The sequence below is a fragment of the Gouania willdenowi genome, chromosome 4 (assembly GCF_900634775.1).
Source record: "Gouania willdenowi chromosome 4, fGouWil2.1, whole genome shotgun sequence".
NCBI classification, from domain to species: domain Eukaryota; kingdom Metazoa; phylum Chordata; class Actinopteri; order Blenniiformes; family Gobiesocidae; genus Gouania; species Gouania willdenowi.
This window is the reverse complement of record NC_041047.1, coordinates 25,494,986-25,518,887: the sequence shown is the minus strand read 5'-3', so window position 1 is coordinate 25,518,887 and position 23,902 is coordinate 25,494,986. Positions and strand designations below refer to the sequence as shown.

Genomic DNA, 23,902 nt, shown 5'->3' with positions numbered 1-23,902 from the left:
CCCCTGCTGCTCCTGCAGCCTTTGGCAGATTGCCAGAATGCACCGCGACCGAGCAAAAAAAACCAATCAAAGCCAGGATTGTGTTTGATGGGCTGTCTGACAGCTGTTGCTCACAGTCCCCACCCCCTTCCCGGAGCGGCGACTTCTTTACAGTGCATGGTCTGAAGGAGTAGAAGACGGAATTGGTAATTACTGCTGCTTGATTTACATGGTTTGATTTGTAATTGTTACACTAAAACTCTGTAGTGCATGTGTTGTGGGCGCGGAGTGACACTGTATGTGACACTGTGTGATACTGTGTTGTTGCTGCTGCTGCTGAGGTACAGTATGTGCACATTTAGAAAGAGAAGCGCTGCAGTAATATGCTTTTAACAGAGCATGTTGTATTACTGTAATGATGCTGTCGGACTAACGTTAGCTCCTCTGAGGGAGGGACTTTGGAAAGTTTGGAGGCAAGGCAAGAGAGCAGCGGGGAGGGAGGGGAGAGAGGGATCTGAGAGTCACGGACTGCACCTTTAAGTAAAGATCCTGCAGGGATTGATATCTGTCTCTTATTGCTGAACATTGATTTATACATGGAAGGTCACACTAAGGCACACAAATGTTGAAATTGCTCGTTTTTCCAATAAAATCTGCGGCCCACTTGATGTCACACTGTATTGCCCCTGAACTAAAAGGGGTTTAACAGCCCTGTGCTCGGGTGTCTAAGGATGAAAAGGAAATACTTTGGACTCAACAATGAACCAACAATCTCTCAGCGAGTTACAGCACAGAGATTGTAGGCTTTGGGACAGCGGATGCCTCCCAGAGTGAAATCCAGACTGGGCTTCTCTCCAGCAGCAGGAGTAAATGTAAACCTCTGAAGGAGGGAGGTGAAAAACAGGAAAAGCTCCATCCTGGCCAACTGTTCGCCAAGACACACACGCTTACCTAAGGACAAAAAAAAAAAACAAGAATCTTTAACTGCAAACAATACAAGCTTTGACCAGACAATGGAGTTTCCTGTGCATGAATATGTAATGCATAACACCAAAGAGGTGGTTTAGGATTCTGTTACTTAATGTGACTGACCTGCAGAGAAGGGAATGAAAGCCTCTCTCTTTCTGAATTTGCCATCCTCATCCAAGAAGTGTTGAGGGTTGAAGGAGTGCGGAGTTTCCCACAGCGACTCATCATTTAAGACAATGTGCAGCATCGGCAAGATGATGGTGCCCTGTAGAGACATGCATTTATCAATATTTACTGTTCTCACACATTCCATATAGTTCTACTCTGATTTGGGATTCGACTCAAAGAACTAGACTAAAAATGTAATCTCTGATTTTAATTCAGATTCTGCCTTTAACTTAAACAAGTACAAATTATTGTAAAGAAAGACATTCTGGATTTCTCTGAGGAGATACAGAATGCTTCAGTTCATGTTATGCAGCGTGCATTGATTTAATAATGATTAAGCTAGTTATGGTGGCTAACGCTCATAAATAGGGTGAAAACAAGAGCACTCAGAGAGCACAATCCTCCGCAAACACCAAATATCCTCTTTGCCAGGTATTGCTATTTATTTGGATCAGTGATCCAGATTGTGATACCATGATCACTCACACTTTAAAGACTTGCAAGACATTTCTGTCCACATTAATGATACTGTAAATCCAAATGTATGGGCACCCCCATTTTTTTTAATTTTGAAGAAATTCGCAATCCGGATTTGATCAGGATGGAACTCAATAAGGTAAATGATGTTAAATGGTTGGATGTGTCTGTTATCATCATGTCTTGTTTTGTTAGTTTTATCTAGACATCGTCCCAATACTCACACTTGCACCCTCACACCCCTCATTTGCGTGGGGTGTCCCAATTCTCCAGAGTGGTCTTTCGCCAAACCCCCTATGTGCCCCTGATCCATACTTTGCCAAAGCCTGCATCCAAGCGGACATTGGCAAAGCACATTACCCATAATTCTTTGCGGTATAGAGGTTTTGCACCGACGTCACTGATATCACGTGGGTTTTGTTTATCCGTCTGCGAGTCCTGTGCCAAAAAAATGTGCTTTTAAGTGTAAGTATTGAAATATTTTTACATTTCTTATGCTGTATATGTGTAAATACAATTAAGGTTTGCTATGTTACTTGGAAAGATGCTGTCATGCCCGCCACCTCTAGCGTCACTTAGGGGCGCTGTTTCCCTGTTTTTCTTTTCTTTTTTCCAGTGGTGCTGTGAGTGAGTGGCCTGATTGCTGACGAGTTCCACCTGCAGGATGCAATCAGCAGCCCCATAAAGGCAGCACCCTGGACTTCAGTCAGTGCCAGATCGTTGCTCTACTCAGTGAAAGCTTCATTCGTTTGGCTCCTGCTTCTGCCTTGTCCCGTCTCGCCTCTGCCTATTCCTGCTCCTGCTCATCTGTCTGTCTGCCTGCCTCCGTCTGTTTTGGGTCGTGGAGACTCTCTCCAGATTCCTGCCTGGATCTTCTGCCTCTCGGAATCCCCAGCCTTCCTTTTCCTGTCAGCACCAGTCTCTGCTTTCGCTCCTTTGCCTGCCATCCTGACTGTCGGCCCCGCCTCCCTGGAGACTCAGTTAAGCCTCGCTCTTTCTAGGGGACCCCAGGTTAGTTTCAGTCCTTTGCTTAGTCCATCGCTACAGATTCATATTTGCTTAACCGTTTCAGTTAATCCCTCTCTCCTCTCTTCCACCAGGTCTTGCCACCTTCCTCAGTTATTTCAACAAACAGTTAAATTCAGTTCTGCCTCTGTGTGTTTGTCATCCACACCTGAGCTCTTACCCGCCCCGTAACAGATGCATAAATATCTGATGAAGCATTACGTATGCACCAGTATTTACGGACATTCTATGCAAAGAAATTCATAACTTTTTTGTGCAATCATTCATATAACATCAAATTTAAGCTTTACACTTGTACAATAAACAAAGGATGTATAAAAGCTAAACAATAAAAACATAAAACTTAGTAATCCACTCTACATTTAAAAATTACTCTTTAAATGTATTTGTACAAAGAGATACACTGTGAACCACTTTTTCATTGATAATTGTTCAGTATGATCACCAGTTAATCCAATAAAGAAACTGAACAGAATATGCATCCCTATTTAATTTCTATTTTACTCTTGAAATCGATCTGAGTTGTCACAATATTAAAATTTCACACTCGAACTGCATAACAAATTCTAATCATAAAACTAAATGTAATCATGTTCAGAGAGATGTGCTTGTAAAGTAGTGGAGCAGAAACCTGGGCAGAATGTTGCAGATATGACACAGGGGCACAAGTCGATGATGTAAACCGCATTGTCCCATTTGTGCAATTTTTGCACACTTGTAACCTGCATACTCGTGCACTTCTAACAAGTGCACACTTCGTAGAGGAGCATAGGGTGCAGCGTGAGTATTGGGATCAGGCCAAGTCTTCAGTTTACAGCATTCCAAAAATTCTAGATCTTGTCAAGCACTCAGTGTCTCCATCCTGTGTAGAATACAAAAACTCCCACTTTTGTATGGTCTAGGACAATAAGCAGTTACTGTGAGCTCTGCACCTGAGTCCCATGTTTGCACCCGTGACAACTGAGGAACCAACCTGTCATAACTGAGTCACAAAAATAAATTTAATTATGAACCGAGATATGAATGTTGAGAAATTTCGCCAATTTTTCAAAGTGATCCAGAATCAGTAAATTGATCCGAATCCCTTTCAAAATTTCATAGAATCCTCCATGGTGCAAGGTCTATCTTTGGTTACAATTTTGTCAGACTAGGTAGATACCTTTGACATACACCTCCAAGCAGACAAATAAACACAAGTGAACAAATGACCTCCTTGGTGGAGGTAATTGTGATCATTCAATAGAGAGCAGGAAACCTAAAAGCCAGGCAATAGGACTTTTTAGTGACATTGTGATTCCCACACTCTTGAAAATTGAGCTATTTTTGTCAGATTGTTGGTCATTTGACATCCTGACCATCAACAGCAAGTACTGCCCAATTCAGCATCGTCATCATGGTGGTTTGTGTTTGAATTTATAGTCGCTACACCCTGTGCCGCTTTTTTCATTCATTCACAAAACTCTTGATATAAAATGATGCTTGAGCCTCATATGGGCTATGTTGTTAATAAAATACTTACTTTGGGGATATTGTAGCTCTCCAGTGTGGTGTCTTTGCTCGCCATGTGGGCCACATTCAAAGGAACAATATTGGCTGCTCTTTGGATTTCATGGATGACTGCATTGGTGTAAGGCATGTTGTCTCTGTCAGCCACAGACGGCTGTCTGGATGAACCAATAACAGTATCTATCTCGACCTGGACTCTCTCTGTACACAGTGACATTTAACATACTGGGGTTATGTGATCATAAAGGTAATCCAAGTATTTCAAAGAGATTTACAACCACTTCACAACAACTGGTTTACTGGTTGACACACCTTGAATATCAGGGTGGTTGATCATGTACAATAGTCCCCAGTTTAAAGTTGTGGTGGTGGTTTCAGTTCCAGCTCCAAACAAATCCAAGGCTGAAGCACATAAATTTTCATGATCAAATCCAGCCTCTTCATCCTCTTTCTGTTTAAAAAAGATACAAATAATAGAAAAAAGTCACTAAAGCTTTTCCACTAAAACTTCAAAACACACAAAAAAGTGTTGAAGTGAAAACACTCACATCTCCCATTTGTATGAGGAATGAGTCAATGTAGTCTCTTGGAGCTGATGGGTCAAGATTTTTTTGGTGTTCCTTGATTTTGATTTTGATGAAGTCAGCTATCTCTTGTATGAGAGCAACAACCTGTCGATGAGGTCCTGGAAACCACTTAATCAACCAAGGTAGACTGTTGTACGCCTACAGAAAGACGACAGTTTGAAATGATAACAAATACCATCCCTCAATAAGACAAGTCGAATTATACAGCAATATTCCTGAGAGAAGTGATGGTGTAATAGGCGACACGCAATGAGGAATTTCAATTTACATTAAAATGTCTCATTTAAAAAAATAATAATTAAATCTCACGACCTGTAATTTTGTTAAGTAGGAGTTTCCAATGACGTCTCACCTGAACAGCCAAACTTTCCTGCAGTCGCACGGCTTGGTTGAACTTGTGTAGAATGGACTGGTGGTAGGTGTCATTGAACTCAAATCGGTTTCCAAACACTAAACAGCAGATTATGTTGGACACAGCCTTGCCCAAAAGTGATTGGACATTAAAGGGCTTGGCTGTAAAATAATCAGAAAATGCTGTGTCAAAGCATAAGCAGTGTGATGGCCCTCCTGAAAAAGTGTTACTGTTTGTTAAGAGGTCGTAAGAATGAGCTATGTTGTTTTGTTTTGTTTTTTTAAAAGAATTGTTTGTTTTTTAAATGAACAGAGGCTCGACACCTTTGTGATCCGCAAAAGCCTCAGTAAGATACTGTGACTCCTGCTGAATGCACAGCTCCAAGGTCTTCTTGCCCAAACCAAAGTTCCTGAGCGTATGAAGAGCAAACCTTCTCTGCTGCTTCCACAGATAGCCATTTGACATCACAATACCTTTGTGGAATGAAAAAAAACCAAAAAAAAAACACAATAACCGATAAAGTGTTACCATTTGTTGTTGCAGGTTTTACAAAATTCACTTTGATACAATGAGACCACCTTTGTTTTTAAACATGGCTTCGAATAGGGGGATTACTGGGCGATCCACAAAGTCTTCTCCTTGGTGAACGAGGGCGTCTTTGATAAGTTTGTGGCTGTTAAGCACCACAATCCTTCCACCAAAGAGACGGAGGCTGAAAATATTGCCATATTTCTCTGCAAACTGAAAACAGACAGAGGGACAGTGCTGGGTCAATAGGTGTCCACCCATTTTGGAACAACTAGGGATGATCAGCTTTATATTGGCATTAGTTCAATAATGGATTCAAAATGAACAAATCATAAAGGGACTCTTCTTTTGAGCCCTCATAACTGAAACTATGTATTATTAAAAATACAATGACCTTTTAATAAAAAGTTGAAGAGATTATTTTCATCTCAAGGATATCAAGAAATGTCACTAATCAATGACTGAAATACATTTCATAGGCAGTATACTCAGTCATATTTAGTCTTTTATTAGGATTTTAGAAAAACGAACAATCAGAATGCAGGAACCATGTCTACGTGCAACATAAAGTTGAGAAACTCAAACTGTTCTTATATTTCATTCACTTAAGCAACATGTTGGAGCTTGTTATTGATCTTAATCTAATCACTATCTACAGTTGATTTGCAGCCGAGAGCTTCTCCGATTATGTTATGAGCTTTGATCAGGGTTTTTTAAGAAAGCGCACAAAGCCGTGTTTATCATATATCAATGTGTAATTCTACCTCTGTGAACTGCAGATGAATTCTGTGAGGTGAGATTCGATGGAGGTCACCAATCAGAGGCAGAGCCCAAGGACCAGGAGGAAAGTTTTTGGGAGTCCAGTTCTTTAACACATCAGCCAGCAGCACAAATATGCAGAGGAAGAGAAAAATGCTCCTGTAGTCTATCCACCCCAAGCCAAGAACTGCAAAGATGGCCTCCATTCTCTCTGAATGCTGAATCTCTGCTGCTCAGACCGATAATGGGTGAAAGTTAAATGAATTGTATATAAGTGCACATGTGTTTGTGTGCATGCGCTTCACTGCTTTGCTTCTGAACCTTGGACTCAGGTGTATTTAAATTGTTATATTCAACTCCCTCTCATGGACTCACATACTTGACCTGAACTCTGCACACACTGGGTGGGGAAAGGGTGAAACCCACTATCAGCATGAAATGAATGACTGGTTGTCATCAGAAGCTTTTCAATGCATGTTGTTGGAGCACTGTAATTACCATACTGCTGAGTCATTCTGGATTGGGTGTCATTTTACAGGAAACATTAGCAGGGGTGCTTTGTATAACATTGTCTATTTTAAAGTTTCTGGACTGAACCTTCCCAAACGCCGCTTTTATTTCCACAGTTATTTCATATATATATATATATGTGTGTGTGTGTGTGTGTGTGTAAGTAAATATATAAATATCAAGTATAAAGTAAGAGAGAGAAAAAAACATATAAAAGAACTTTCAGATAGAATGATAGTTGTTTGTAATGTAAAACATTGAATGATAAAAGAAAAATTTAAATGTATTAGTTATAATAATGTTATGCTAAATGTAAACAAGGCCATAGTCCAGAAGGAATACTGTTCAAGACTCAGGTCTGCAGTCAGAACATCAGTCATAGAAAGATATTTTAGCTTGTCTCTGCATTCCATCCATTGCAGCCATTACAGTGTCTCCCTACCATATTTAACACAAATTTGCAGGATGTTCTACAGAAGAGCCAAAGCTCAATAGTTTGATCTAGTGTTGTGGTGGTCAAGACCGGTCTTGAGACCGGTCTCGAGACCAAATTTTAAAGGTCTTGGTCTTGTCTCGGACTTTGAAGCATTTTGACTCGGTCTTGTCTCGGACTCGGGCTGTCCGGACTCGGGATTTTCCGTCAAGACCGTTCGAGACCAGCACTAATTCCTGCTATTTTTAAACTTTTTTATAATGTGATAATAACACGGAGAAGAACGGGATAAAACAATCCTTTATTCATTATTTAATCCACCCCGTATAATGACCACAACCTTCCTTAATGTGACTGAGTGACGTGTGTGACACACTCATACGTGTGTGGCTACGGTGTCAGTTTGGACCGCGGAGCGCAAGGGAGATATGAACTAATCACCGGTAAAAATCCCAGTAAAACTCCAGAAAACAATCACCAGGAATAAATATTATCTCCCTGGTAAAGACAGTAGCTTTAACAACTGGTAAAATGATAAACTGATGATATTACAGCCTGTGAAGGCTGGATAGGGGACGCACTTACTCTGCTTCTGGGTCCTAGTGCCAGCCGAGCGGTGAAGCCTGTTCCGTTTACCGTGTTTACTGAGGTCCGTGTGTGTTTAATAAGTTTGTGTGTGTTTAATAAGTTCGTGTGTGTTTAATAAGTCCGTGTGAAAGTCTGCATGTTTATGCATCTGTCCATCCACTCTTTTCATTATATCCATGTCTTTTAAGGCTTTATTACATAATGTCGGCTGTAGTCCGGGCCGCCGCCATCTTGGTTTATGTCGCCACCAGCGTGTCATCGCCGCAGAGTTGCACTCAAATAATATTAAATATTTTTAAAGTGGTGTTTTTTTTGTGACTTTAGACTCCAATTACATGTATGTATATATAATATGTTCCCCACAATATAAACAGGTTCAAAATATAATTATTTTTTATAGTTTCTGTTTCCACTGTATCCAGAATAATAATAATTATATATATATATATATAATAACTATTGATTGATTTGTCACATGACTGTTCCAGGGTTTGAGTTTGTTTTATTTAGTTTCACATCTACCTGTAGCTCTATGTTTTTTACACTGATGACAACTTGTTTGTAGTTTTATTTCAGAAAGTTTCACTTTTACAGTTACAGTTGGAAACCTTTGTTAATTGAATATCCAGTTATATTACAGCAACCAAATTAAACTATATCAACTAAGTGAATTAATAAAAATGGCCTGTGTAAAGGCTTTTTCAAACTAAAATATTATCTTGTGAAATCTGTGACCTGTTAAACCTGAACAACTGAAAGAATCAGAATCAAGAATCATTATTTCTTGGCAGAAATGCTTTTAAACACTTGCTGTACATTCAGCTGACATAAAAATCTTGTTTTCAAATATGTAGAATAATTGTGAATTTACCAGTAGCAGTAGTAGTTTTAATATTTTAGTTAATTTTTTGCAGGCACCTTTTTTTTGTCCGTCAAATGTATTTAAAATAAACTAAAATTAAAGAGAGAATCTTATTTAACTGTTGAACCTTGCCATAATTTTATTCATTTATTTATTTTTTTAAATTGAAAAAAAAATGTTTATGGTCTTGGTCTTGGTCTTGGTCTCGGTTTGTCTTGGTCTTGGTCTTGACTCGGTCTCGGCTCCCGAAAGTCTTGGTCTTGTCTTGGTCTCGGTGCATTCTGGTCTCGGGCAAGTCTTGGTCTCGGATAGTGCGGTCTTGAACACAACACTAGTTTGATCTAATCCAGGCACATTAAAGTGCCCACTATATAAAAAGATTTTTATCTGTTATCTTCCTCTTCGGGTCAACCTGCAATATGTCATACGCATCGGTTTGTAAAGGATAAAGTGCAACTGGAGGTAAAGTCGTGGTGGTCATCTGAAAATAATGTTTTTGTTTTTACGCTAGAATATGATTGTGATGTTCTAGTAAGGCAGCATATTTTTTCAAATTCCACCCAGCAATGGGTGCGACAGTGGTTATAAAGTTAATTTCGTATCAGAGATAAAAGAATAATCTCTAGGATGATTTATGACATCAAAATGACCTCCTAACATAAATATTTATATATTTGATATGCTTGCATATACATCAAACTTGTGCAACATTTTTCCAATGTTAAGTGAAATACACTATTTGATATTGTAATACACTTTTAGCATTGAATTTTACATCCCTGCAATGTATTATGTGCTGTATGCATCTTTAAAATCTTTTGCGTACACTTTTTAGTTTGTAAACTCTTTTTTTTCCTTTTTTTTCTTACTTTTGTTATATTTCTTTTTGAAAATAGAAAGGAGAAAGCATGCAAAGTTAAAACATGACTATCAGACTCAAGGTTGAAATCTGTACTTTTGTACATTTACACTTTTCTCAAATTTCTGCTGAATGTTAATGATTTTGAAAAAACAAAACCAAGAAAAAGAAAATTAAGAACCTTTCTGTCACATACAGTGTTTTTATACTGCATAACTGGGTTACTCTCTTTCCAAAAGCAATGATTTACAATGCCAATTTCCACAAAAGGTCTTTCACCCTAAAAGCCCTGGAAATGTTACGCAATAAATTGTGTGTCATTTCATTGCTATGCTGAGTGTCGCCCCTCTAATCCACACACATGAACTTGCTTCCTGCAGAGCTGTTCAGAGTGCATTTGATAAACTTCTGCCATGTTATTTAAAGTTATTTTTCAGTCTTTGGACTTTTCAGTTTGGCTATTGTTACTTTTTTTGCTGTTACTTCTGGCTGATGTGGTAACAAACCGGAGACCTCACAAATTTCCCCCCGGACCATGGGCCATGCCTTTCCTTGGAAATGTCTTCACAGGAGTTGACATGGGAACAATGAAGCAGGTGAGTCAAACAGCAACATGTTATGTAAATATCACTTTTAAAAAAGGTTAGTAAAGCAGCATCACAGAGCAGCTTTGACAGAGGTATACGTGATGGGCCACCTGGTGTTGCACTGCTTGGTGTTTCTGCCTCTTTATGTTAGTTAGTTAGTTAGTTAGTTAGTTAGTTATTTTAGATGTTTAGTTAGTTAGTTAGTTAGTTTAGATGTTTAGTTAGTGAGTTAGTTAGTGAGTTAGTGAGTTAGTGAGTTAGTGAGTTAGTGAGTGAGTGAGTGAGTGAGTGAGTGAGTGAGTGAGTGAGTGAGTTAGTTAGTTAGTTAGTTAGTTAGTTAGTTAGTTAGTTTAGATGTTTAGTTAGTTAGTTAGTTAGTTAGTTTAGATGTTTAGTTAGTTAGTTAGTTAGTTAGTTAGTTAGTTAGTTAGTTAGTTAGTTAGTTAGTTTAGATGTTTAGTTAGTTCGTTTAGTTAGTTAATTAGTTAGTTTAGATGTTTAGTTAGTTAGTTAGTTAGTTTAGATGTTTAGTTAGTTAGTTTAGATGTTTAGTTAGTTAGTTAGTTTAGATGTTTAGTTAGTTAGTTAGTTAGTTAGTTTAGATGTTTAGTTAGTTAGTTTAGATGTTTAGTTAGTTAGTTAGTTTAGATGTTTAGTTAGTTAGTTAGTTAGTTAGTTTAGATGTTTAGTTAGTTAGTTAGTTAGTTAGTTAGTTAGTTAGTTAGTTAGTTAGTTAGTTAGTTAGTTAGTTAGTTAGTTAGTTAGTAAGTTAGTTAGTTTAGATGTTTAGTTAGTTAGTTTAGATGTTTAGTTAGTTAGTTAGTTTAGATGTTTAGTTAGTTAGTTAGTTAGTTAGTTAGTTAGTTAGTTAGTTAGTTAGTTAGTTAGTTAGTTTAGATGTTTAGTTAGTTAGTTAGTTAGTCAGTTTAGATGTTTAGTTAGTTAGTTAGTTAGTTAGTTTAGATGTTTAGTTAGTTAGTTAGTGAGTTTAGATGTTAGTTAGTTAGTTAGTTTAGATGTTTAGTTAGTTAGTTAGTTAGTTAGTTAGTTAGTTAGTTAGTTAGTTAGTTAGTTAGTTTAGATGTTTAGTTAGTTAGTTAGTTTAGATGTTTAGTTAGTTAGTTAGTTTAGATGTTTAGTTAGTTGTTTAGTTTAGTTAGTTAGTTAGTTTGTTGTTAAGTTATTTAGTTAGCTTAGTTATTTAGATGATTAGTTAGTTAGTTTAGTTGTTGGATGAAGGCGTGCAGCGACTGACTTAAGTACAGGCGGAGAATAGCACACAGCTAAAAACAGCGCCTTAGTTAGTTAGTTGTTTACTTAGTTTAGTTTAGTTAGTTAGTTAAGTTGTTTACATGTTTAGTTAGTTAGTTAGTATTTTAGTTATTTAGTTATTTAGTTAGTTAGTTAGTCCCCACATGTAAACTTTAGATTATGTATATAACCCTGGTTTTATGAGTAATATGAGGGAGATGTCTCACTATGGGATGCAACCTCTGTCTGAATTCCTTAGAAGCATTTATTTCAATCTGCCAATCCTGATTGGCCGGTGAAGCGCGTCCATCCACGAGGGAGGTCACCCACCACCTATAAAAGGAGGAGACGGACAGACGTGCACCATTCAAAGTAAGCACTCCTTGTTCGAGCAAGAAGTGTAGTCACTCATATTATTCATAGAACCAGGGTTATATACATAACCTAAAGTTCTATTTCATAATATTTCACGAGGTGTCTCACTATGGGATATGGAAACTCCCGTAGTGCAGACATGCTTATCGAGCGGAACCAGCTTCCAGGACAGAAGTCTGATCACATCAGTACAGTAAAACTGGCCTGGTGGAAACGTCAACCATGTAAAAGTGGACAAACATGAGGGGCGAGGTCCAACTCGCCGCAGCACAGATGTCCTTAACAGACACTCCCCTGAACAAAGCCCAGGATGTGGCAAGATCCAGGGTCGAGTGTGCACATAGACCTGTAGGCAGCTGCAAACCCTGACACGAGTAAGCCAAAGCAATAGCCTCCACCACCCACTGTGACAGGCGTTGCTTAGTAACAGGCTTCCCCTTGCGGGGATTGGCCCGGGAGACAAACAGCTGATCGCTCCTCCTGAGGCTCCTCATCATATCCATATAAGTGCGAATCGCACAAACTGCACATAACACATTCGGCCGCTGCTCACCCTGTGGAGCCATACACTGAGCGATGGCGCCCACTCCCGGAGACAGACCGTAAGCAACCAGAAAGCCCCCTTGGGCCCCCTTTCGGAGGCCGCTTGCGCAGCCCGAGGTGGCCCAACCGTATAAAGGTGGAACCCCTTCGTGGCAGTGGGCCGTATGTCACCAGAGGGCCCGTCTGCAGTGCAGTGGAGCCCTTTGCTGGTGGCCGCCCAACCAACAACAGAGGGATCTCCCGCACAGCGGAGGAGCCCCTTGCCGGTGGGACAGGGCACAATCCCCCCCAGCGAGCACACACTGCTCGCTCCAGGGGTGATGACGGGAAACTGCTATTCCTGACCAAGAGGGGGCCGGAGCCTCCCTGCGAGTGGGAATAACAGGACCCATCATCACTCTGCTTATAGCGGCAGACATTGCTTTCACATGATGCACCCCTTGTGTTTGGCCTAGGGGTGCGAGCGATGAACACGTGTGTGAGTGCTTGTTTGTGGACATGCAGGAAGGGGTAACAAGGCTCTCCAAGGGGACACAGCGTGCTGTCGCGGGAGCAGGTGAGCCGCAACGAGAGGCTCCACCAGCGGCATACGAAGCAGTCCGAGGCTCTCCATTGCCTCACAGTCAAGGGATGAGGAACCTGACACGAGGGTTTTCCCAGTGAACGGACGGTCCTTCCAGAGACAAGCTACTTTCATGAGCAGCTCAGGAAAGACGGGAAGGATTTGTCTCGCAGCGCCCTTCGAAAAGGGGAGCTTCTTCAATTCGTAGCAGGACTTGATGATTTCAGTCACTCCGGTGGGCCACGGAATGGCCAGCCGAGCCGCAGCGCGTTTACACACTTCCACCGTGTCCAGGCTGGGAGGAAAGGAGACGGGCATCAGCCCACCCCGAGCCGGGGTGATGAACGGTCCATCCTCCTCGTTCACAACCGAGTCGAGAGAGTCAGAGGAGTCTTCATCAAATTCTTCACAGTCAATCACGAGGACATCCTCGTGAAGTGGGGAGGGAGACGCCTGGTTGAGCTGGGAACCCCAGCTGGAACCCTGAGCAGCCGCAGTTTCCATCAGCTCTGTCTCTACTTCAACCGCCTCCACAGGGACATGGTGAGGGGGATGGAGTCCTGCTCAGACAGGCGTGCCAGTCTCCTATGGAGGCTCCGTGTGTTAAAAACGGCGCATGGCTTACACAAGCCTGGAGTTTTGACCGCCATGCGGGCATGTTCCAGATCCAGGCAGTTGGGGCAGACTTTGTGCCTGTCCTTAGTGGAGATTTTACCCCCACATGAACAGAGGTGAGCCCCAGAGCATCCCGCTCCCTCGGTGAGAGAGGCCTTAGCTTCCATCACCACGTGACACAGTCAGGAGAGCAGGTGGATAGCTTATGCTATCACGAGGCAGCTACCACAGGTGCTAGCAGGGATGCAGGCCAACGTGTGCTGGACCGTCTGAGACGTCGAGAACAGCGTTGGTTTTCGAGATGGCAGCTTTCGCTTTTGTCAGAAGCTGGAGCTGGGCTACACACTTTCGTAAAAGCCTAGAGGGATGACCGACGTGCGCACGGGCCCGTAGGCGGTGTGCTGAGGTCAACGCACCGGCCAGAGTGAAAGAGCCGTCAGCCAGAGCTGAGGCCCGGAGGTTCACGACCCTTTGGCAGTGAAGGACAGCACTTACCAAGCAAAGCAAGGTAAATGTTGTGTTTTACCTACTTCTCGACCTGTTGTGGTCTAGAGCAGGCACTAGTTCTACCAGCGTCCGTTGACAGGAAAAAAGAGAATCCGCCTGTGGACAGTTAAACTGGCAAAAAAAAAAAAACGCGAGATAGCTGAGAGGAGAAGAGGTGTTTGAATGGTGCAAGTCTGTCCGTCTCCTCCTTTAATAGGAAGTGGGCGATCCCCTAGCAAACGGACACGCTTCATCGGCCAATCAGGATTGGCAGATTGAAATAAATGCTTCTGAGCAATACATCTCACGAAATATTATGAAATAGAACTATACTATATTAGTGCTGCACACACACAATTCCCCAATTTTTTCCCACCCATGACCACTGACGTCAGTTTTCTGTGACCATTGTAAAAAGTAATTTAAACTAAAAATGTATGTCCAACAAGTTGTGTGTGTGTGTTATTGTTTTTCAACAGCTGTCTGAGAAGTATGGCCCAGTGTTCAGTCTGAGAAAAGGTAGCATGAAGTTGGTGTTTGTTTCAGGATACAAAATGACCAGAGAGGCTCTCATCAACCAGTTGGACAGCTTTGTGGATCGGCCTGTTGTCCCTCTATTCCATGTTATCTTCAAAGGCCTCGGTGAGCAATTGAGAACATGATAATACAGTTTCACCTAGCAAAGTGGTTCATAGAAAAACTTCAGAAACAAGTTGGTTAATTGCCTTATGGTTAATTTGGCACAACAATCTCACAGGTATTGTGCTAAGCAATGGATATCTGTGGAAGATGCAGAAGAAGTTTGCATACAATCACCTGCGCTACTTCAAAAATGGCCAGGAGTCACTGGAAAAACACCTGGAAGTAGAGAGCTATTTTCTTTGTGAGGCCTTTAAAGAGGAACAAGGAAAGTGAAAGAAAGACTTTACACAACAAAGATATTCATGTAATTTTAATAAACTGAATTTCTATTTGACCATTCAATGTGATTTCAGGAAGACCTTTTAACCCTCACTACACAATAACAATCGCAGTGAGTAACATCATCGCCTCTCTGGTCTTTGGGCATCGCTTTCAATACAGCGACTACAGCTTTCGCAAGATTCTGGAATTGGATAATGATGCTGTGATTATTTCCGGATCAGCTCGGGCTCAGGTAATCTCAGTTTAAAAATCACACTGATTGAGAAAAACTTTGTGTGATTTGTCTTTGTGCTGTGATCTGTTACCCACTTTTCCAGCTGTATGATGCCTTCACTGGAATAATGAAGTACCTGCCAGGGCCTCATCAGACAGTCCATGCCAACTACTTCAAGATCCTAAGCTTTCTGAGAAAAGAAATAGAAAGGCACCAGGAGGAGTTCAACCCAGACAACCCTCGTGATTATATCGATGCATATCTGGCAGAAATTGAGAAGGTGATCATATTTGATCATTTGCTGCTATAAAAGGATCATTTTACACCAGTAGATGAAATCTATCGCACTAATAATGCTTCTGTTTTAGGACTGATTATATTTGTGTTTTATCTTGTCCTCACACGTCTCATCAATGACTGTTAATGTCATTTCTTAAATTATTTGAAGATTTAGACATGCTCATTTGCAAAAATATACCTTTTGATGTTTTGTCAAGCTGTTGGCTTGCATCAAACAAATGTCTAATTATTCTTTTAACCTAATGCCACTAATAATATACAGTTTTTTCTAGCCTGCTATGAGAAATTGGTTTAATAACTGTATTTTGAAAAAAAAATAGTGTTAATAAACCATGATAATTATTTATGATGAAAAGAAACATCATGTTAAAATGCTTTTTCAATTTATGGTAAATGGTAAATGGACTTGATTTTATATAGCGCTTTATCCCCACACTGAAGCAGTCTCAAAGCGCTTTACATATCAGCTCATTCACCCAATCACTCTCACATTCATACACCAGTGGGACAGGACTGCCATGCAAGGCGCTAGTCGACCACTGGGAGCAACTTAGGGTTCAGTGTCTTGCCCAAGGACACTTCGACACATAGTCAGGTACTGGGATCGAACCCCCAACCTCTTGATCAGAAGACGACCCTCTACCACCTGAGCCAGGATTACTATTGCAACAACACATCATCAGTAGGGTAAAACAAACCTGTCTCACGACGGTCTAATCCCAGCTCACGTTCCCTATTAGTGGGTGAACAATCCAAAGCTTGGTGAATTCTGCTTCACAATGATAGGAAGAGCCGACATCGAAGGATTATGTATTCTCTTTCAGAAAAGATCAATTTTAAGCTTCCTCTACAAGTTAGCATTTCAGAAAAACTTTTGTTTTATGCAATATATACTAATACACTAAACATTTATTCTCAATTTGTATTACACATTAATGCAAATAGCATAAAAAAATCTATTGTTTAACAATTCTGATCTTGAAATATAATATTATAGCTTTTTTTTTTTACAATAGTTTACATTTATTAAAAATTATATTGTTTCTTTTGTAAACATCAGAAAACTGCTCTGCTCGATAAAACCTAAGTGACTGCAGCTACTTCAAACGTCCCTTTAGCAACATGAACTCTGAGCAGACTATAGCAGGGTGAAAACATCCACCAAGAATGAGAAAAATGGCCCCACCTTAACATATGATTAACCAGCTAAGTGTTATTCAATCACAAATACGAATCTGTTACCTTTGGGATTGTGAGATACAGCAAAACTTCATGTAGTTGTTTGTTTTTTCATTCAAAGATGTTGATAGCCAAATGCAAAGAAAGTCATAGCATAATGTGAACCCCTGCTGATTGTAAACTATAAACGCTCTGAAGACTTAGCATAGCAAGCGAATTGACCTTGTCTAGCTAGTTTAGTTGCTCTTGCTTAGTCAAAAACATGTCAGACCAATTTCAACTATGGTAGATGTAGCGGAATTTAGGATTTCATTTAATAATAGAGCCCATTCTGTAATTTAAAGTGTAAAGTTAAACAATTGATAAAAGTCACTTTTTTAACCATGTTTTCCTGCTTTATTAGAAAAAAGAAGACCCACAGGCTGGCTTCAACCTTGAAACACTCCTGATTTGCACCTTGGACCTAATTGAAGCTGGGACAGAATCCAGTTCCACTACTTTACGCTGGGCCCTCCTGTATATGATGAAGTACCCAAAAATACAGGGTTGGTATTGACACATGACCATAGAAATACACAGGAAAGACAGCTTTTGAAAGCCGTAGATAGAAGTATTTACGTCTTTGAGGGTGGTTAGTTACGGTGTAAGTGTAATGGGACCGAGAGAGTTTTAGAAATACTAAATCGATTAAATTGGTCAACCCAATAAAATATTAAAACCCAATGTAGTGAGAGCAACTGGCCCAATAAAAAGAAGACAGTGGATGCACGTTAACCATTTAATATTTGCAAACCTAAGAAAGTCGCACAACACTATTAAAACAAACATAGAATACCAATCTAAAATATTGTCCAGAGAGGGCGGTATAGACCAGTCCGGGCGCCGGGCGTAAATACCGCAGCTCATCCACTTTCAGGGACCTCTCAGGCAAGGCAGGGGTTCCCCCTGCCTCTACTGTAGTTTCGCGTCGGGGCACGGTCTCCGTCTCGCTCCGCTTGCACGTCCGGGCCACTCTGATGGACTACCGCAGCCCCTGGGTCTCGATCCTCCCTGTCACAGAATGACACAGCCAGCACACAGCGCCACGTCCCCACGAACCCACAGCCGACACGCCCCTGGGTCTTCTGTATACTTACAGGCAAGGCAGGGTCTCCCCTGCCTCTACTGTAGATTCGCGTCGGGGCACGATCTCCGTCTCGCTCCGCTTCCAATCAGGTGTACGTCCGCGTCCTCCCTCGGCAAGGCACGTCTGTCGTCCGCGTCTCCCGTTGTCTTCCGTGCCCTCCTCTTTATGGTCCGGTCTAATGCGTCGCAGGTGTGTTTGATTGCAGGGGGGCATTGATTAGCCAAAAGTGACAGTTGTTGGGGTTGCTAGGGGCAACAAGCTAAAAGGGGCGGTGTCCAAAATATGCAACCAAAAAGCCACAATAAAAGCACACAACATGCAATCCAAAGCCACACCACAATAAACCCAAACCAAAATAAAATCCCCTACTTGTGCCCCATCACATTATCACATAAGGCAGCGGACAGGGTGACGCAAGGAAGAATAACTGTAGACCAGAAAAATCACAACATTGGTTGATAATCTCATCTTTGAAAGAGTTGCTAAGGGTGTCTAGCAACGCTGGATATCATGATCGGGGCAAAGTAATGATGAACTGCTAGAAATAGTAAACAAGCTGTAAACTTTATGTAGTTTTCTGGTTTTCAACATTTTGCATCATTAAAAATGAAAACAACCATCATGAATCTATTTGCATGTTGGGTCACTTTGTGGCAAAATGGTCAATAAGAGTAATGAGAGAGCTGTTATGACTTATTATTTCCTTTCTCTTCCAGAGAAAGTCCAGGCAGAAATTGATTGCACTATTGGACAGTCTCGTCTACCCACAATTGCAGACAGACCAAACCTACCCTACACTGATGCCGTCATCCATGAAACTCAAAGGATGGGAAATATAGTTCCCTTCGGATTCCCTAAAATGGCCAGCAAGGACGCAACGCTTGGAGGATACTTCATTCCCAAAGTAAGCTGTATTTACTGAACTGTTTCTCAGTGATCCAACTTCATATCTGCTATAAATATCCAACAATAATCAAGATGTCTCAAGGGAGATTTTGTGTTCTTATACAGCACGTGGTGCATTTCCTACATTTCTTGAATGCATAAGTAATGCCAGAGATTGCAGCCAATTTAAAAAAAAAATGGCTTGTTTTCTTCTCATTCAGGGCACAGCTGTCAATATTATCTTAGCCTCTGTTCTAATGGATGAGAACAAATGGGAGACGCCAAAGACGTTCAATCCTGAGCATTTCTTGGATTCAGAGGGTCGCTTCTGCAAAAGAGAGGCCTTCTTACCATTTTCTGCAGGTGCTTTTAATGAGCTTATAATAATACTGTCCAGATTTCCACAATTTGTTTCTAGCTTTTCAGAAATGAGGCTGCTTCTTTTTGAATATGTGTCGGATGGTTTCCCACAGGTAAACGTGCGTGTTTGGGGGAACAATTGGCCAAAATGGAGCTCTTTATTTTCTTTACTGCTCTGCTTCAACATTTCACCTTCCAACCAATCCCTGGAGAGATGCCTAGCACGGAGCCTGTGATGGGCTTCACTTATTCCCCTGAGGAGTTCAGGCTGCTGGCTGTGCCTCGTTAGTCAAAACAACAAACACAATGACAACATAGTGCCTTCAGGCTGTTTTCAGCTATATCAATCAGGGAATCACTATTTGTTACACTATTGAATTACTAACTAGATCTTCCTTTACGCAAGAAAATTGTGTTTAACATCAACATACCTGTGTGCAAGTATGCATAAATCCATATGCGGCAAGATGGGAAATTGTTAGTGGTGACAACGCCACATTGGGAGTTTCACCCAAGGAATTAATAATATTTCAAAGAAAATAGAGTACTTAATGATTTGCAAACTAAATAATAAATGTATCACCCAAGGCACTCAGGCCCGTTAATTAAAGGAGCTTCTGACGTGTTCCCAGTTGCACATGTTTATTACAAAAATGTATTTTATAACAGTCTTTATAAAACAAAAGTAAAATAACAAAATGACCAGCACTGAGGCTTACCAGTGTGGGAAAAAATGGTTCAAAGTGGGGGATTCCAGGACATCATACACATATAATGTGACAAATACACACATACACTCGGAAACAACAAACCAGGGACAGCACAGCACACGACAACGGAAAACCCTCCTCCAGGACCACCACTTTTGGTGGTCCTGGTGGAGGGTTAATAACAAATCAGAAGTTAAATGAGGATTTCACAAATGAGAAATAACAGAGGGGTTGTGGTTTGACAACAACAACAAAAGAATACAATCAATGGTTTTCTTTATGGTTTAGATTCTTTTAAACTTAAATACAATATAAAAAAAGTATTAATTGGTATGTAAAATCACTTCAAACCGCTAGCCACAGGTGTCATAAGGGCTAGGTTTAGCTTTAACACTATCGTTATTGGATTAACTTAGACAGTCATAGAAAGGTGACAAAGCCGCCTCAATAATGGGGAACCAAGTGAAAAATTAATGGCACGCAGGTAGGTTTTACAAAAAATGCAATCATATGAATATTTTACACATTTGAAACTGCTAAACAGTATTTTGTTTGTATTAAATCCCTTTTCTTTTCCACACACACACACACACGCACACACACACACACACACACACACACACAAGGAGGCTGAGGTCAAGCTGGAGGGAGGGGCAGAACAGAAATGGGGAAATATATACAGAGATACACGGTATCGCCGTGACCAACCGTACTAGGAGTAAAATAGCCCTTAAGCATACTCTGCGGAGACTGAGTGCTCCACTTACCTGCTAACCAGTGCTGAACGAACACGGAAGTAAACACCGGTAGAGGGAAAGGCAGCGCAGCATAGAGGAGTTAACTTTTATGGAGCAGCCAATGAGTGTTCTGACCCATATTAGCACATATATACTTCTATAATAAATGCTGTGTACAAATATTTATTTTATATTCTCTACTTGATATAACTCAATAAACAACCTTGTCCCTAGCATGTAAAATACATTGCACCAGTGTTTATTATCAATGTTGTGACATGTGATAGCTAATAATGACAGGCTTTTTTCTTTATGCTTTTTTTTTTTTTTTTAAAAAAAAAAAAAAAAGCTTTTTTGGTTTTTGTTTCAAAATAAACAAAAAATGATTTAGGCCATATAAAATCCATATGGTTTCATGTATCTTTTCATGGAATAAAATATATTTGTTATTGAATATGTAACTATCTAACTTTAATACCTGAACCTATTTTCTAAAATAGACACTTGTTGGTGCAAGTTCAATTATATATAATGTGGTTTAAGTAAATTGTTCGTAAATAAAACTGCAGTTATAACAATTACATATTACCTGAAGATACTTTTTTCTGTCCAGTATTTAACCTATTGTGTAATGGCAATTATTGTGCAATATAACAAGGTTATTTATGTTTTGCACCATAATCACCTTTAGCTATTTTTTCTCCAATGCTGACCCACTAATTAAATACGCAGATGATACAACCATCTTATCAGCTCAAAAGATGAATCACAATATTGTGAGGAGGTAGAAAATGTAGTTCAATGGAGTAAGGAAAACAACTTGCTTTCGAACACATCAAAAACAGATTAAATTGTTATTTACTTTTGTCACAATAGAAATCAGTTGCCTATTACTATCAATGATTTTGATGTGCAGATTGCAGATTGACTCTTTTTCATGACTTGAACTGGAGCTCTAATACCAGTAACACTGCTAAGAAATCAAGACGGAGCTTCTTCTGTTTTTGCAAGCTTTGTTACTTCCCCCAAAATGCTAAGATTCTTTTAAAGTTCTACTATTGCGTAATTGAGAGTGTCTTAACCAATTGTATTACTGTGTGGTTTGATAATCTGACTCTGAAAGAAAAAAAAAAATGCTTTTAACAAAGTGGTTGTCTCAGCCAGCAGGACCATTGGCTGTACTTTGTCGCTCCTGGAGGCCATACATCAGAATCAGAAATGTTTTAATGGCCAAGTACAGTTTTAAGGACAGTGCAAGGAATTTGTCTTGGTAGTTGGTGAACGAAACAAAAAACAAAGAAAACAAACAAAGAAAACATAAAGCCAGACTCTTAAATCGAGCTTTACAAATTGTGAATGATGCCTAAGGCCACCCTGCCAGGGACATTTTTGAAATGCTTCCTTCAGGGAAAAGGTATCGCTCTATCAAATGTTCTACTGTTTGCCATTTGAACAGTTTCTTTCCACAAGCTGTGATGACTCTAAACAATACACTTTATTTTGTATGGACTTTTTATTGTACCATATTTTACCTTATAGTATTTTTAGTATTTATATTGTGAAATGTATTTTTAAATGTTGATGGTGCACTTTGAGCTCCTTGTACATTTTTTTTCCAATGTGGTTTTCATGCTGCAAATGGCTAATAAACTGAACTGAACTGAACTAATGTCCACAGCTGTTTATCTTTCCAGATACCAAAAATTATGCTTTTCTCCCACAGTCGTAAAACATGTAGCTGGCACTGGCTCCCAACACAACACTGTAAAAGATTAGCAAGTGTAGAATCTGAACACGACTTTTTACTAATGTTTAGCGATAGTTTGTTACATTTAAACCAGGTATCTATTTCCACTAGTCTGTCATTTAAGATTTTCTAAAGATGACCCAAGTGTTTGTTAGATACAAACAAATTTGTGTCATCAGCGAAGAGTGTTTTATGAATATCACAGGAACAATGTACAAAATTGTTAATATGAACAATTAAGAGGCCCCAGAATGGATCCCTGGGGAACCCCAGATTCTATATTTTCCAATCCAGAGTCTATTCCATTTAAGTTCGCATAAACATAAACATAGTCCCTGAACCACTGGAGAGCCACACCCCTGACTCTGTAGTGCGACAGCTTTCAAAGTACACAATTGATTTGAAATTCAATCGTGTTGAATGCTTTTGAAAGGTTGAGAAAGACACCAATGACCAACTGCTTTTCTTTCAAAAGCATCATTTATTTTCTCTACAAGATCTAAAATGGCCATACTTGTGCTGCTATTTTTCCTAAAGCCATATTGGGAAGATTATCGTATGTTATGTTTATCTAAGTAATCTACAAGACGTAAATAAACCACCCTCTCTAGTACATTAGATAATGTTGGCAGGATGGATATGGGTCTATAGTTTTGAAGATCACTTTTGTCACCAGACTTGTATACTGGTAATATCTTTGCCACCTTAGTTTGTTCAGGAAATATGCCATGCTGTAATGACAAATTAATTATATAGGCAAATGGCTCAGCTATTTCGTTCACTATGGCTTTGAGGATCATACTACACACTCCCTCAGCACCAGCTGTGTATGAACATTTCATTTTATTAATAATGTTAGTAACTTCTATTTTTCAGATAGATCTGAAGTAGTAAGAGCTAGGATAATTATTCCCCAAGAATGTTTTATAATTGGCACCCCCTGGTTGAGACAGATTCTTTCCAACAGAGGCAAAAATGTCTGTCTTCATCACTGAAATTGCCTTTCTAAACTCTGCCTCTGTTATTGGCACTTCCAAACACTCTGCAAGTTCCTGAGATAACCTAGGGAGATTGAGTTTGGAGAAGAAGACCTCATGCTCTCTCTGGTTTTCATCATAAGACATTGTGGAAGTATATAATGTTCCATAGTATTGTTTGAACGTACAATTTCTATCTTTAGCTGATGTTACCAGAGTATCCCCTTGTTTAATGGCAGGAATTATGTTTAGAAATTCCTCCTTTTTAACTTGTCTTGCTAACACTTCACCAGTTTTTTCCCCTCCTCCATAAAATGTTGTTTTTAACCTTCACAAGGAATATTCCACCTTTTTATAATATTCATTCAACTGAAATAAAAGCCCACAAATATCCCGAGACAGTAAATCGTCATACTGCTCAGATAATGTTCAATTTGATTTCTCTTTCTAATTCTTGGATTTTAAATATAGTTTCCTTTTTCTTTTTTGAAGCATGTGCTATTAGTTTACCTCTCACATGAGACTTAGATGACTCCCAGACATTTTGAATATACAGTACTCTGTGCTTCCAATGTTATTATAAAAAATAAATATTTAAAAAATGCTTTAAGTCAATTCCTTAAAGGATGCATCTTGTAAAAGTGAGACATTCATTCTCCACCTAGAACCTTTACCCCAGTCCTAACTTTATACAGAGTTCAATAGCTGCATGGTCAGTAAG

The 23,902-nt window shown here is 39.8% G+C and overlaps 2 protein-coding genes and 1 long non-coding RNA gene across 4 annotated transcripts; 2 read left to right on the top strand and 1 right to left on the bottom strand.

Moving 5' to 3' along the window:
- LOC114461861 (cytochrome P450 2J2-like) lies at window positions 1–6,709 on the bottom strand. The gene is made up of 9 exons (XM_028444331.1): window positions 6,357–6,709; window positions 5,643–5,805; window positions 5,388–5,537; window positions 5,065–5,225; window positions 4,674–4,850; window positions 4,438–4,576; window positions 4,139–4,326; window positions 1,072–1,213; window positions 1–930 (listed from the first exon to the last, which is right to left on the bottom strand). Exons 1-9 carry the CDS (start codon window positions 6,555–6,557, stop codon window positions 755–757), a joined length of 1,497 nt encoding a protein of 498 aa, XP_028300132.1. The 5' UTR covers window positions 6,558–6,709; the 3' UTR covers window positions 1–754.
- On the top strand, window positions 1,206–5,618 carry LOC114461875 (uncharacterized). Its single transcript, XR_003673879.1, has 2 exons — window positions 1,206–2,604; window positions 2,694–5,618. It is a non-coding gene; the product is annotated as an uncharacterized LOC114461875 (long non-coding RNA).
- A 3,147-nt stretch (window positions 6,710–9,856) lies between the features above and the next one.
- On the top strand, window positions 9,857–22,122 carry LOC114461868 (cytochrome P450 2J2-like). Of its 2 annotated transcripts, none has more exons than XM_028444339.1 (9): window positions 9,857–10,199; window positions 14,502–14,664; window positions 14,780–14,933; window positions 15,022–15,178; window positions 15,264–15,440; window positions 17,043–17,184; window positions 18,482–18,669; window positions 18,872–19,013; window positions 19,124–22,122. In XM_028444339.1, the coding sequence occupies exons 1-9, from the start codon at window positions 10,017–10,019 to the stop codon at window positions 19,297–19,299; spliced, it is 1,482 nt and encodes a 493-aa protein (XP_028300140.1). In that variant the 5' UTR covers window positions 9,857–10,016; the 3' UTR covers window positions 19,300–22,122. The 2 variants fall into 2 exon arrangements, with proteins under 2 accessions (XP_028300140.1, XP_028300141.1); XM_028444340.1 differs by having other exon boundaries at window positions 10,063–10,199; window positions 14,569–14,664.
- Window positions 22,123–23,902: the final 1,780 nt, after the last annotated feature.